General features: G+C 44.3%; 2 protein-coding genes across 2 annotated transcripts in view; one reads left to right on the plus strand and one right to left on the minus strand.

The window, feature by feature from the left end:
• The window catches only part of IL17RB (interleukin 17 receptor B), a 17,796-nt gene continuing 3,022 nt past the window's right edge, over positions 1-14,774 (plus strand). The window contains exons 1-11 of the mRNA XM_012460760.2: positions 1-16; positions 621-645; positions 1,590-1,730; positions 3,940-4,067; positions 4,822-4,948; positions 6,400-6,573; positions 7,049-7,096; positions 8,592-8,731; positions 9,351-9,425; positions 10,429-10,528; positions 11,857-11,955. Of these exons, the coding sequence (XP_012316183.1) occupies positions 1,607-1,730; positions 3,940-4,067; positions 4,822-4,948; positions 6,400-6,573; positions 7,049-7,096; positions 8,592-8,731; positions 9,351-9,425; positions 10,429-10,528; positions 11,857-11,955 (1,015 nt within the window). The 5' untranslated portion in view covers positions 1-16; positions 621-645; positions 1,590-1,606. The remainder of the gene's footprint in view (positions 17-620; positions 646-1,589; positions 1,731-3,939; positions 4,068-4,821; positions 4,949-6,399; positions 6,574-7,048; positions 7,097-8,591; positions 8,732-9,350; positions 9,426-10,428; positions 10,529-11,856; positions 11,956-14,774) is intronic.
• Positions 12,879-14,774, minus strand: part of ACTR8 (actin related protein 8) — a 17,937-nt gene continuing 16,041 nt past the window's right edge. The window contains exon 14 of the transcript XR_010338991.1: positions 12,879-13,555. The gene's annotated coding sequence lies outside the window, so the exon portion shown is untranslated. The remainder of the gene's footprint in view (positions 13,556-14,774) is intronic.

Genomic DNA, 14,774 nt, shown 5'->3' on the forward strand with positions numbered 1-14,774 from the left:
TCCCAAGCTGCTAGTGGTCAGCCATCTTGGATCTCTCTCTCTTTGACAGCTCTTTTAAAAAGATAATATAGTGCAATCACAGTTGCTTATGGTTTCCTAAATTGCTCAGTGAGTCCTTCTGTGTTGGAAGGGGAATATTTTAAAGAACCTGAGGGAAGTACCTTGCGACTGCATTCAAAGCTTTCTTTTGTTTATCTCTTTAGCATAGCTACTCCTTAACCTGGGGAAACCCAGTAAATATTCCAGGCCATCCTAAAAACCTAGCATTAAACAGTAGAGTGTAAAGGTGCCTCACATCAGTCTTGAGTCATCCCCTGCTTGCAGCAGGGAAGGCTGACACCCAGAGACACGGGTGGAGACCCACCTCTGGTATTTTAGTGAGGTTATGCACAGGCTTGAGGATCAAGTATACTGATGGCTAATCCATGGTCCATCATAGCCTACAGTGGGCAGCTTAGTTTCCCCCTAAGCTGTGAAGCAGAACCAGTGCATCTTTTCTTTGAAAGTTTGTCACTTGTATATGCATTTAAGGGAAAACTGGTGTTCTGCCTGATTTGGCAAAGGAAAGCTTGTGGTTTGATGGCTTCAACATGATGCTCGTTTTTTTTTCTCTCCCACAGACCATTCAATGTGGCTCTGAAACTGGTAGGTGCATTAGAGAATGGGTATTTGGAGCTTAACATCGAAAGCAAAGTTGGACTTTTAGGATGCCTATATACAGGCAATAGGTTATCAAAGACCAGGCACAGGGTGAACCATTGCTTTGTTGAATGATGCAGCTGAAGTCTCTGCTCAAGGCAGAACTCTGGGGTCTGGGGGAAAGAAGAGTGTTTCACACAGGCTGGCCTCCTGGCCAGTCAGGGTGGGGCTTACCTTACAAGGTGGAAACTGATGCCTGCCACTCTGCAGAGGGAGATAGAGACTGTGGGAAGAAGGTCATTTAGAGTTGGGATCAAGAAGCAAACGTTTCAAAGAAGAGCGGGTGTTTGAGATGATGGTATTTGAAGAATAGGTAGACTTCTGCCCAAAAAATGTGAGTAGGGAAAGTGAGCTGGAGGAGAGATGGCACCAACAAAGGTTAGAAGGTGGGAAAGGGGGCTGTGTGGGACAGCTGGCTGGAGTCCAGGGCCAAGGCATGAGGAAGACAGGGCTGACTTTAATAAACATGTCAAGTACACTAAATATATATACCTATGTATATACACAGGCACCTGGAGTGGTCCTAAGTGCTCTGTAGGTGGAGGCCAGGTGGTTGAGAGTACTTCTCTTAAATCAACATTGTCTCTGATATAAATCAGCCAGTACTAAGAAACATTTGGCCTTAGCAGGAAGAAGTGAGGAATTGTTGGACGTGGTAGCTCACACCTATAATCCCAACACTTTGGGACGCTGAGGCAAGAGGATCATTTGAGACCAGGAGTTTGAGACCAGCTTAGGCAACAGAGTGAGACCCCATCTCTACAAAAATTTAAAATAAGAAAGAAGTGAGGAATTGTGAATGGGGGAAGGTTTGGGGTGGGTCACTGAGAGGAGATGGCATCAGACTGGGCCAGGAAAGAGAGTGTCCTAGAAGTCTTGCCTTTTCCCAGGGCCATCTCCAGAGTGGATGCTACAACATGATCTAACTCCCGGAGACTTGAAGGACCTCCGAGTGGAAACTGTTAAAACCAGTGTTCCAACAGGGGACTATTCAATTTTGATGAATATAAGCTGGGTACTCCGGGCAGATGGTAAGTTTGCATCCATCAAAGATAAGGCCGAAAGTGTCTACTAAACCAGAAATGTGCAGACTATGTGAACCATTAATTCCACTCCTAGGCATAACCAACAAATACATACATGCATGCACCAAAAGCCACATACTAGGATGATCTTAGTGGCACTACTCATCACAGACAACATTAGAAAGCACTCAAATGCCCAGCAGTAGAAAGGAATCACCAAATAAATTCCCATACAGCAACAAGAATGAATGATCTATAACTACACACAACAATATGGATGAATCTCACAAACATAAGAAGGCAGATTCAAAAGAGTTTGTACATTTATATCTGTGTGCATGCCTGTAGGCATACATGCCATATGATCCCATTTACAGAAAGTGCAAAACAGGCAAAACCAATCCTTTGGTTAGAAGTCAGGATAGTGGTGGAGCGCAACAGCTCATGCCTGTATTCCCAGCACTTTGGGAAGCCAAGGTGGGTGAGTTGCTTGAGGCCAGGCATTCGAGACCAGCCTGGCCAGACGGGGTTTCACTCCGTCTCAACTAAAAATACAAAAATTAGCTGAGCATGGTGGTGTGCGCCTTTCATTCCAGCTACTCAGGAAACAGAGGCACAAGAATTGCTTGAACCCAGGAGGCAGAGGTTGCAGTGAGCTGAGATCATGCCATTCTACCCTAGCAGCCTGGGCAACAGAGTGAAACTCTGTCTTTATAAAAAAAAAGGCCTGGCGCGGTGGCTCTCACCTGTGATTTCAACATTTTGGGAGGCATAGGTAGACGGATCACTTGAGGTCAGGAGTTCGAGATTAGCCTGGCCGACATGTTGAAACTCTACTAAAAATACAAAAATTAGCCAGCCGTAGTGGTACACACCTGTAATCCCAGCTACTCGGGAGGCTGAGGCAGGAAAATCACTTGAACCTGGGAGGTGGAGGTTGCAGTCAGCTGAGATCATGCCACTGCATTCCAGCCGGGTGACAGAGCGACTTTGTCTCAAAAAAAGAGAAAAGAAAAAGTCTGTTTGAAAATATATGCAGAATCACCAAGTAAAAATGAAGAAGAAAAAAAAGAGAAGTCAGGATAGTAGTTCCTGTTGGGATAGGAGTGACTGAAAGGAAGTACGGGGGGCACACCTGGGGGATTTCTTAACCTGCATACTGGTCGCGTGAGTGTGCCAATGCATCAAATGGTACACTTATGATCTGTGTACTTTTCTTTATATGTACTCCATGGAAGAAGATAAGGTAAGGCCAAAGATGATTTCTCCCACCCCACTCTGGTTTAGGGAAAGCATTGGCTTAGGTAGATTACTTCTTCACTTCCCAGATGATGTCATGAAACTTTTGGCATTTCCCCAAGATTATGCTGCAAGGTACCATGTGAGTTCTTTCAGTGAGCTACTCCTGGGATCCTAATACCCATCCTTTTGATTTCCATCTGCTAAATTCAGATCAGAAAAAAGTCTATTCAGTCAAGAATCCACGAGTGGCAGGCACAGCGAGTCACCTATAGTCTCCACCTAGAAGGATTCAGAGGGGTAGGGGAGGCAGACACAGGCACAGTGTCAGGGGAGTCCCAGAAGGGAGCTGTGCTCCATCTGAGTGGGATACGGTGGGAGGAGTGGGACAGGGACCCTGTGAGGCTGTTTTAGGTGAGATGAGGCCATAAGGGTTTGGGGCCTTACCTGGCACAGTGAGCTCTTAGTCAGCTGTGGTTATAGGCTGCGGTGCATGAGTGAGTTGGACTTTAAAGGAGTGAGACTTGAAGAGGTAGGGAATGGGAGGAAAGGACCTCCCAGGAAGACGAATTAGCATGGATAAAGGTGCAGTCGGAACAGGAGTGGTTTGGTGATGACACTCTTGAAGGGTCTTTGTGGGCTTCCCGGAGGCCAGCCTGTTCCTCTTAAAAGAGACCCAGACATCTTTGCAGGCATCCTGTGAAATTCAGGCTGACCTGTGAGGAGCGGGGAGCTTGGGCTTTGGAATCTGAATCTGCTGCTGGTGAGCTTTATGAGTTTAAGCAGAGCTCCCTGAAACTCCCCTAAGCCTCATGATCCCCATCTGTAAACTGCAGACAGTGGTGCCTACCTTTCAGTGCTGTTGTTAATATGAACTGAGACATAAAGTAAAAAGCATGCTAGTAAAGCATCTAGCATCAAGTCAGCCACATAGCAAGTGCTAAATAAACCAATGTCCTCTTGCCCATCTCGGCAGCCAGCATCCGCTTGTTGAAGGCCACCAAGATATGTGTGACGGGCAAAAGCAACTTCCAGTCCTACAGCTGTGTGAGGTGCAATTACACAGAGGCCTTCCAGACTCAGACCAGACCCTCTGGCGGCAAAGTAAGCACTTTTTTGGTTTTCATTTAGTTTTGTTTTGTTTTTAAAGATAGTCTTGTTCTATCACCCAGGCTGGAGTGCAGTGGTACGATCATGGCTCACTGCAACCTCAACCTCCTAGGCTCAAGCGATCCTCCCACCTCAGCCTCCAAGTAGCTGGGAATACAGGTGTGAGCCACCAGGCCTGGCTAAGTTTTATAGTTTTTGTAGAGATGGGATTTCACCATGTTGCTGGTCTTGAATTCCTGGGCTCAAGCAATCTGCCTGCCTCAGCCTCCCAAAGTGCTGGGATTACAGGTATGAGCCATTGCACCCAGCCATAGGCACTTTTATGCATTTGGCTAATTGCTGCTGAAAGCTAGGCCCTTTGTTTGGGAAGCATGGATGATGTACTGCTCACACAGTCTGGAAAATAGTTATGACTCAGAGCTTGGAGAAAGATGCCTGAGTTCCAATCCCATTTTTAGCTACTTCTCTATTCTGTGCCTTTGGTAAGTCAGCATCTCTGGGCCTCAGTTTTTCCCTACCAGTGAAGGGAAGAGAACTGGACTTCAATTATATGCTGGCTTTAAAACTTTATACTTCTCTGATTCTATAAATTGTGTGGTGCCCATTTTCTAAGTAGACATTGGCCGGAGACCTAAGTTATCACAGAATAAGTAATGAAATACAAAGTAAAAGGGCAACACACAAAAGTATACCGTTTCTGTACTGCACAGTGTTTGGGGAATTGAGAGTTCCTTGCTTTGCCTTTCAGTGGACATTTTCCTACATAGGCTTCCCTGTGGAGCTGAACACAGTCTATTTCATTGGAGCCCATAATATTCCTAATGCAAATATGAATGAAGATGGCCCTTCCATGTCTGTGAATTTCACCTCACCAGGTAAACTTCTTCACTCGTTTATTGTTCTTTGTCTTGCTGGGATGCTTACTTTGGGATAGGTACAGAGAGAGCCCAGGGAACCTTGGATAAGGCTTTTGACCTTGCCAAATCTCAGTTCCCTTACCTATAGCATGGACACAGTAGTAACCATGCTTTACCCACAGAGCAGAGAGGATAAAGTCAGGTGAAATGTAGGAAAAAGCCTGTTCCTGTGTGCTGAGCACTGTGCTGAATCCTTGACATGCATCATCTCACTTAAGCATCCCAACAACCCCAAGGTTGGGATAGCTGCATTTTTTACATGAAGAAACTGACAGGTTATGTCACTTTCCCTGGGTTATACACACAGTAAAAGTGAAGCTGACATTGGCACTCTGGTCCTTCTAGAGCAATGCACTTGAGCCACTCTTTATATCACTGATACAAAATGTTCATTCATTCCAATCTCAGCTTTCTCGAGTGGGCTGCCTGTGACTGGGCCTCTGAGGATCTACAGGCTCCAGTTGGCTTGTCCCCAAGCTGTCCATGAGAGGCAGGGTGGTCCTGAGTTGAATGCTGGGCTCTTGCCCCAGCTCTGTGACACAGGTCCAGTTCTCTAGTACGATGTCACACACAGGGCTGTGATGAGGAGAGACAGGATGGTGTATATGAAGGGTCCGTTCAACTGAGTCACCCATTCCATACCCCCATCCTGTCATCTGTCGCAGACAAGATGTCAAAGCCAAACAGGTAATTTCCAATTCACGGCTGGTCTTGGAGACTGTGGTCCAGGGTGTTTTTGGTGCTGTACCATTTATTACACATGGTTTCCAACTTTCTTGATGAGACCAAACCTCATTTTGTTTTTAAATAAGCTTTTTTATTTTGGAATTATTTTATTTACTTTTTTTTTTTTTTTTTTAAATGTTGTTTCGATCTTGTTGCCCAGGCTGGAGTGCAATGGCACCATCTTGGCTCACTGCAACCTCTGCCTCCCAGGTTCAAGCGATTTTCCTGCCTCAGCCTCCCAAGTACCTGGGAATACAGGCATGCGCCACCACGCCTGGCTAAGTTTTGTATTTTAGTAGAGATGGAGTGTCACCATATTGGCCAGGCTAGTCTTGAACTCCTGACCTTGGGTGATCCACCCACCTCAGCCTCCCAAAGTGCTAGGATTACAGGCATGATCCACTGCACCCAGCCTTATGTTGGAATAATTTTAGATTTTCAGAAAAGTTGCAAAGATAGTACAAAGAGTTTCCATATACCTCTCACCCAGCTTCTCCTATTACGTCTTATAGTAACATGATATATTTGTCAAAACTCAGAGGCCAACATTAGTACATGTCTGTTAACTAAACTCCAGACTTTATTTGGATTTCACCTGCTTTTTTATGAATGTCCTCTTTCTGTTCCAGTTGCATTTAGTCCTTTGTGTAGCCTTATTCTGCTCTGGTCTGTAAGTTTCTTAGTCTTTTTCAGGACCTTGACAGTCTTGAGTTCTGGCCAGGCATCCTGTAGAATGTCCCCCAGTTTGGGTTTGTCTGATGTTTGTCTCATGACTGGACCGGGAATTCATACCACAGAGGTGCCGGGCCCTTCTTATTGCATCCCATCAGGGGTGTACGGCACCCAGATGACACCAGGTGAGGGTCACCTCAACACTAGATTAATGTGGTGCCTGCCAGCCTTCTCCATGTAAATCTACTGTTTTTCCCAACTCTCGTTTTTGGAAACAAGTCACTAATTCTACCCTACCCTGAAGTGAAGGTATGGAAGTATTAGGCTTCACACCTAGAAGGGGCAGGTAGTGTCTACAGATATTACCAAATGTCATTTTCAAATGGTGGATGGTTTTCAAGTTTTCTCTTAGGTATCAAAGATACTGTTTCAATAAAGGCTGTATTTAAATTAGACTTCGGTTACCAAGTCATGGGAGGATGATCTTCTGTTTAACAGTAAAATGTTAGAGCCACATTTGAATTTACTATCTTACATCTGGAATGTTTTGGCAGTTTGTTACAGGTGTGGTATGCGTATGTGTGTATGTACTTGTTGGTAGGGTGGGTGGGGCAGAGATACCTTTTTCTAAAATGTAAAAACTTTCATTCAAATTTCCAGGCTGCCTAGACCACATAATGAAATATAAAAAGAAGTGTGTCAAGGCCGGTAAGTAAATACAGCATTTGCTTTTATTATTTGAAGAAACGTGTAACTTGAGGCAGCATAGGTCTCTTCATCTTTGCACAGATGAAAAAACTGAGGCCTAGGGGAGAGTCACATTTCCAAGTCACCCTGATGGTGGCGGCAGAAGCACCTAGAGCTCCTCATCTCCTGCCAGCACTTTGCCCACTGAGTGGAGCAGCCTGTCCAGGAAGGGATAGACCCTCAGTACATTTACCTAGCGGAGCAACAGTCACAAAGAACCACCCCTACCCCCTTGGTTAACAACCTTTTAGCTCAAATGGCTCAGTGGTGCCAATCAAAGGCTCTTCCTGATGGATGGGAGTCCTATGAGCCCTTCCACCTGCTCAGACACCAGCACCACCCACCTGTGGCCATGGGGACCCTAAGAACCTTCTGTTTGGATTAGCAAACATTCAAGGTGGAAGTGTCAGTTCACTAAAGGACTGGCCCAGAAGTATGCTCTCAACTTGTGTCCTCAAAGAGGATCGCTTTTCACAGGCCAGTGAATTTTACTCCTTGAATTTTGTAATAAGCCCCTTTAGGATCATCAGTCCCTAGTGCCTAATTTCCAAGGGTTTGTATAAATTTCTGAGTAATATAGTGTTGGAATGCTAATGAGGCTAGTGGTTTTTGGATCAGTCCAGAACTTTTAGACACCCTTCACCCCACAAGGCATCCCTGGTACGTCATCAGACAGCTGTGCATGCTGTCCTTGCTAGAAGGCGGATTTGGATGCTGAGCTATCCACCGAGGGTACAGAGGACGCCGCAGGTGTGAGGAGGTCAGAGGGCCTTGAGTCAGCCCTGGGCCTGAACTCCTAAAGACAGTTCTGAGCTAGGGCCTGAAATGGTCTCCTCGGTGGGGAAGATAATTTCTGCGGTTTACATTGTGTTCCTGGAAATCAATCTAGTCCTTATTTGCAAGTCACATGAATGGAACAACTGACTGTTTCTGCCAGAGTGGACCTATTAGGGTATATCCTTTAAGCTACAAGCCATTTCCTTCTTTCTTTGCATCTAGTGAAGCTGGCAGAATGGTCTGATGGATGAAGCTTCTGGAACACAGAATATTCTAGTGGTTGTAGTGCTGATCGTGAATTCACGTGCTCTATAATCTTAGATGTTTTTTAACCAGTGTCTCCTTCTCCCCATCCTGGGAGGAGAAAATACTGACCTATCCCTTAACTCCAAAGAGAGGTTGAGAACAGCAGTGAGTAGCAGAACCAGTCTGTGCCTCCCACCACCCTCAGCCCAGGGAAGCTGTTTTTAGCAAAGCATTGATGTGCGGATCCCCAAACTGTCTTGGGCAGCAACTACTTTGAGACTCTGGAAACAATGATAAAAAGTTCACTGTGTAGCAGCGTCCCTGTCTCTTGGACATTGTTCCTGAGAACTTGGATTCGTTTCTATAAAGCCCTGTGGAGAACTTGAGGTAAGAGTTAGCAAGTTCATCCACATGGTTTTCTCTCAACTCATAGGAAGCCTGTGGGCTCCGAACATCACTGCTTGTAAGAAGAATGAGACGGTAGAAGTGAACTTCACAACCAGTCCCCTTGGAAACAGATACATGGCTCTTATCCAACACAGCACCGTCATTGGGTTTTCTCAGGTGTTAGAGGTACTTTCTCTCTTCATCCCCTTCACCCCGCCCTCCAGCTTTCCTTAGTGCATTGAGAGAAAATGGGGACGATGTTGTCGAAACATGCTGGGCTATTTTGATGAATTCAACAGATAAAAACAAGTCCCTGTGGGCATCCTGAGAGATGTCACCGTGACCCTCAAACCACAGAAAGAAAGAAGTCTCCGAAGCAGGAAATAAGCCCTTCTTCACACAGTCTAGTGAATAGAGTCCGTTTGGGAAGCAAAGCTGCTTTGCTGGAAGCCTTGGATCTACTCACTCATGTGCCTCATAATTCTTTTTTGAGGCGGTTGACACAGGGTCTCACTCTGTCGCCCAGGCTGGAATGCAGTGGCACAGTCACAGCTCATTGCAGCCTCTACCTCCCAGGCTCAAGTGATCTTCCCACCTCAGCCTCCAGCTGGGACTACAGGCACATGCCATCATGCTGAGCTAATTTTTTCATTTTTCGTAGAGATAGGGTTTCACCATGTTGCCCAGGCTGGGTCTGGAACTCCTGGGCTCAAGCCATCTGCCAGCCTCGGCCTCCCAAAATGTTAGGATTACAGGCGTGAGCCACTGCGCCTGGCACCTCATAATTCTTGACTGTTTCTCTTAGCCATACCAGAACGAACAAACACGAGCTTCAGTGGTGATTCCAGTGACCGGGGAAAGTGAAGGGGCTGTGGTGCAGGTAAGGTTCAGTGAGCTGTTCTGGGGAGGGAAGGGACATAGAAGACTTCCACCATTCTTTGCTTTTAAGGATGAGTTCTCTCCTTTCAAATGCACTTCTGCCAACAGACGTGAATTAAGTGGTGTTAATGGGGTCTCCCTTGCTGCAGCCTCTGCAGTGCCAAGGTCAGGAGGCCAACGTGGCAGTCATGGTCCCTTTTGCTTGTATTAATGGCTGCTGACCTTCCAAAGCATTTTTTATTTCCATTTTCTGTCATAGACACTCAGGAATAGCAGTACCTTTTTACTTCCCCAAACCTTTAACTAAGCAAGGTGAAGCTGCAAAGGGTTTGAAATGGGAAGGTTTGAGTTCCACTAAGTGTGTGAACTTTGGAGAGGGGCTGCCCATCCTCTCTGCTGCAGCAGACCCAGCTGGAAAGCAGGAAGTTTGAGCAGCAGGTCTCTTTCAACTAGGTCTCTTTCAACTCTAGTTTTTGAGGTGGGGATACAGGAGGTCCAGTGGTACATAGCCACTCCCCAAAGAGTAAGGAACTTCTGTGCTTCGTTCCCTGGAATATAAGTGCTCAGACACGCCAGAGGGGCCAGCCTATGATGGCTACTCCACTTTTCCGGGGAACCATAGGCTTCCCTAACTACAGGGACTTGCATGTCCTAAAGCACTGGCTGAAGGAAGCCAACACGATCACTGCTGCTCCTTTTCTCTAGAGGAATGTTTGTCTATATGGTAAGATATGACCTCGCCCTTTAGATAATGGAACCGGTATGTTAGTAACATGTACAAAGTTTAGGTTCGGAATCTGGGAGTTGTGGGCATGTGGGTTTTGGGTCACTGGTTTTGACATTAGGGCTTTGTTATAGATGTGTGACCAAGGGGAAAGTGCGTGACAACACTAGAGGGAGGGGTGAAGCCGGAAAGAAGGGAAGTTTTGGCAGAAGTAGGAGTTGTGATGAGGTTTTACTCTGATGCGTGGTGTGAACTTCCTGAGCCTCTCATTTTTCCTCAGCTGACTCCGTATTTTCCTACTTGTGGCACCGACTGCATCCGACACAAAGGAAAGGTGGTGCTCTGCCCACAGACAGGCGTCCCTTTCCCTCTGGATAACAGTAAGTGTCCTGTCACTTCCACCGGATGACAAAGGGGCTTGGGACACGCAGTCACTGCCCCCCACTCAGTATGTGGCAGGGTGTGTGTATGTAGGCAGTACGAGGGGCTCCTGCCTGTGTACACTGAACTGGCATGCAGAGAAAGCCAATAGTGCTGTCCCAGAGAACCTATAATCTGAGTAAGAACAGGCTTTATTTGTAAAACCACGCATGACTCTTTACAAAGCAGGATACACAGAAGGAAAAAAAAATACACAGTGCGCAATATATGTTGAGTGCCACAAGGATCTGCTGAAAACAGCCAAAGGTGTAAGATGACTGGTTATATAAAAGAATGCATATTTCACTATATTCTGATTCTTTTACTAGTCTTAGTGGCCCAGGATTCTGTTGATGTGGTCATATAGCCAACATTTGGATAACAAATGAGGAATAATGGCACCAAAAGACACGCCTCACCAGTGCCTGAGAATGGCATGTTCTGGAAAATGTCTCTGGAGTTAGAGATGTGTTAGCTTTTTCATTACAGATGGAGAAATACAGTGTTTACACAACTAGCCCTGGGGTGGGATCAAAAGTTGGAAGGTGTCATTAGACTCAGCCAAATGAAGTGAAGACAACCTAGGTGCCTGGCAGTCCTGACTTGTGTGTGGGCGAAGCCTTATGGATTCCTGAGCACGTTGTGCCTGAGCTTATCTGATGTTCTGGTGAGGCGTGTGGCATTATCCTCCACGGATGTCTAACAAGACAGTCTGTAAAAATGCCATCTATATGTGCTACGTATGTAAGCAGTTGTACTCAGAATAACATTAATTCCTTAAAGAACAAAAAAACTGGACAGAAATCCTAGTTCCTACTGTAAAAATGCCTGTGCATATCAGGATAAAGAAGCCAAAGAGATTTCAGGACTGTACTTAACTTCCTGGGTCCATATCCCTTTTGAGAATCTAATGCCAGACCTGCACACTCTAGGGAAAAAGATATGATTGGCAGACTCTCTAAAGAGGTTCTGACTGATGGTTTTAAAGGGATCTAAACCGCTACAAACTGGCTGGGTGTGGTGACGCATACCTGTAATCCCAGCTACTCAGGAGGAATTGTTTGAACCTGAGAGGCAGAGGCCGCAGTGAGCCGAGATTGTGCCACTGCACTCCAGCCTGGGCGACAGAGTGAGACACTGTCTCAAAAATAAATAAATAAATAAATAAATAAATAAATAAATAAATAATAATAATAAACCTCTACAAAGTATACAAAAATCTTAGTTTTTAAGTAGGAGATAAGTGTGGATTTGTTTTCCAAAAGTGAATAAGCTTTGTTTTCTCCAGACAGAAGCAACCTGGGAGGCTGGCTACCTCTCCTCCTGCCATCCCTGCTGGTGGCCACATGGGTGCTGGTGGCAGGGATCTATCTAATGTGGAGGCACGGTAAGGGTTATAATTCTTTAAAGACATCCTAATAAGGAAATTACATTTTGAATTTTCTTTTTAAAGAAGATTCCTCTGGAGGCAATCATATGTTGGCATTTCCTAGAGTTAGACAGCATTTATTTAATTCAAGTGCTTCTATGGAGACTGATAGGAGAATGACTAGATTATACATGCCAGGTGAAAGCAGGGTCAGGACTTCCAGATCTTCTGACTGTCCCATTTTTATTTTTACCATTGAGTCACCTACGAGTACTAAAATGCACAAAAGATGGCTGACAAAAAATTACCCTTTACCTGTGATGGTTACTCTATACTAGTTCCTGTTTTTTAAAAAACAGTTCTTCTGAGGTGTATGAAAAACCTTCACCTGGATTCATATATAGTTAACCCTTGAACAACACAGGTTTGAACTGCGCAGATCCACTTACACTTGGATTTTTTCAATACATATACTGGAAAATTTTTTGGAGATCTGTAACAATTTGAAAAAACTTAGATGAAACTCAGTTGAATTTAGTTTTCCATAAAAATATTGAAAAAATTAAGAAAAAGGTATGTCATAAATGCAGAAAATGTATGCAGACACTAGTCTACTTTATCATTTGCTACCATAAATATACACAAATTATTAAAAGTTAAAAATTTATCAAAACTTAAACATACACATACCAACTATACACGGCACCATTCACAGTTGAGAGAAACATGAACAAACGTAAAAGATGTGGTATTAAATCATAACTGCATAAAATTAACTGCAGTGTGTACTGTCCTGCTGTTAATAATTTCCTAGCCCTCCTATTGCTACTGTGGTGAGCCCAAGTGCTGTGAGTATCCACTTAAAACATCATGTGATGTTCATCATCTCCACACAAGCAGTTCATCTCTCCAATAAATTACATATCACAGTAAAAGGTATCTCCAGTGGTTCTCTTGTATTTTTCGTGTTTACTGCAATATTGTAAACCTTTAATAACACCTTAGGAACCATACGAAGTGCCACTAATAATGCTGGAAGTGCTCCCAAGGAGCAAAGTCATGGGGAAAAAAAAAAAAAACAACCTTTTTGTTACAAGAAAAAAAGCAAAATTGCTTGATATGTACCATAAATTTAAGGTCTGCAGCTGTGATGGTTCACCATTTCAAGATAAATGAATCCAGCGTAAGGATCACAGTAAAAAAAGAAAACAGAATTCATGAAGCCATCATTACAGCTACAACAGCAGGCATGAAAACCGTACGCTTTTTGCAGAATACCTTTTAATCTTGTATTGAAAATGCAGCTTTTATGTGAGTGTAGGATTGCTATAAGAAAGGTATATCTGTAAACTCCAATATGATTTGAGATAAAGCAAAGTCATTGTATGACAAAGCAAAAGGAAGGTGAAGCATCTAAAGCTGAAGAATTTAATGCCAGTAAAGGATGGTTTGATAATTCAAAAAAGTGATCTGGCTCAAAAACTGTCAAGATAACAGGAGTAGCAGCTTCTGTTGACCGAGAGGCAGCAGATGAGTTCCCAGATGCCATTAAGAAAATCACTGAAGAGAAAGGATACCTGCCTCAGCAGGTTTTCGGTGCAGATGAAAGTGTTCTCTTCTGGGAAAAAAACGCCACAAAGGACACTGATTAGTAAGGAAGCAAAGCATGCATCAGGATTTAAGGCAGGAAGGGACAAGCTAACTGGACTGCTTTGTGCAAATGCAGTTGGGTTTATGATCAGGACTGCCCTTATCTATACAGCTGCTAATCCCCTGGCCTTGAAGGGAAAAGCTAAAACACCAGTTGCCAATCTTTTGATTGTACAATAAGAAGGCCTGGACAGTGAGAAAACGTTTTCTGGATTGGTTCCATTGATGCTTTGTCCCTGAAGTCAGAAGTACCTTGCCAGGAAGGAACTGCCTTTTAAAGTTCTTTTGATATTGGACAATGCCCCTGGCTGCCAGAACCCCATGAGTTCAGCACCAAAGTCCTCAGAGTGGTCTACTTGCCCCCAAATGCAACATAATTTGGCTTCTAGACTGGGAGGCCATAAGGACCTTCAAGGCTCATTACACACAGTACTTTATGGAAAGGATTGTCAACACTATGGAAGAGAACTCCAACAGAGAGAACAACATGGAAGTCTGGAAGGATTACATCACTGCAGATGCCATCATTGTGACAGAACAAGCCATGAAAACCATTGAGCCTGAAACAATAAATTCCTGCAGGAGAAAACCATCCAGATGATGTGCATGACTTCACAGGACTTACAACAGAGCCAATCAGTGAAATCATGAAAGAGACTGTAGATGTGGCAAAAAAAAAAAAAAAAAAAAAAAAAAAGGTGGGAGGTAAAGGGTTTCAAGATGTGGATCTTGGAGAAATTCAAGAGCTAACAGATAACCACACCGGAAGAACAAAGAGAAGACAATCTGATGGAAATGAGTGCTTCCCAATCAGTGTGAGATGATGATGAAGACTACACAGAAGCAGTGCCAGAAAACAAATTGACATTAAACAACCTGGCAGGTTTCTGATTAGTCAAGATGGCTTTTCACTTCTTTTATAACACAGACCCTTCTATGACACGGGCATTAAACCTAAAGCAAATGGTGGAGGAAGGATTGGTACCATATACAAGTAATTTTAGAAAAATGAAAAAGCAAAACAGTCAGAAATTATGTATTTCTGTAAAGTTACAGAGGCACCCAACTCTCCTGCTGCCTCTTCCACTTCTTCTGCCTCTGCCACCACTAAGTCAGCAAGGCTAACCCCTTCCTCAGCCTTCTCAACGTGAAGATGACAAGGATAAAGACATTTCTGATGGTACACT

Source organism: Aotus nancymaae, unplaced genomic scaffold (genome assembly GCF_030222135.1).
Source record: "Aotus nancymaae isolate 86718 unplaced genomic scaffold, 86718_ANA_hifiasm-v0.15.2.pri h1tg000067l, whole genome shotgun sequence".
Taxonomy (NCBI): domain Eukaryota; kingdom Metazoa; phylum Chordata; class Mammalia; order Primates; family Aotidae; genus Aotus; species Aotus nancymaae.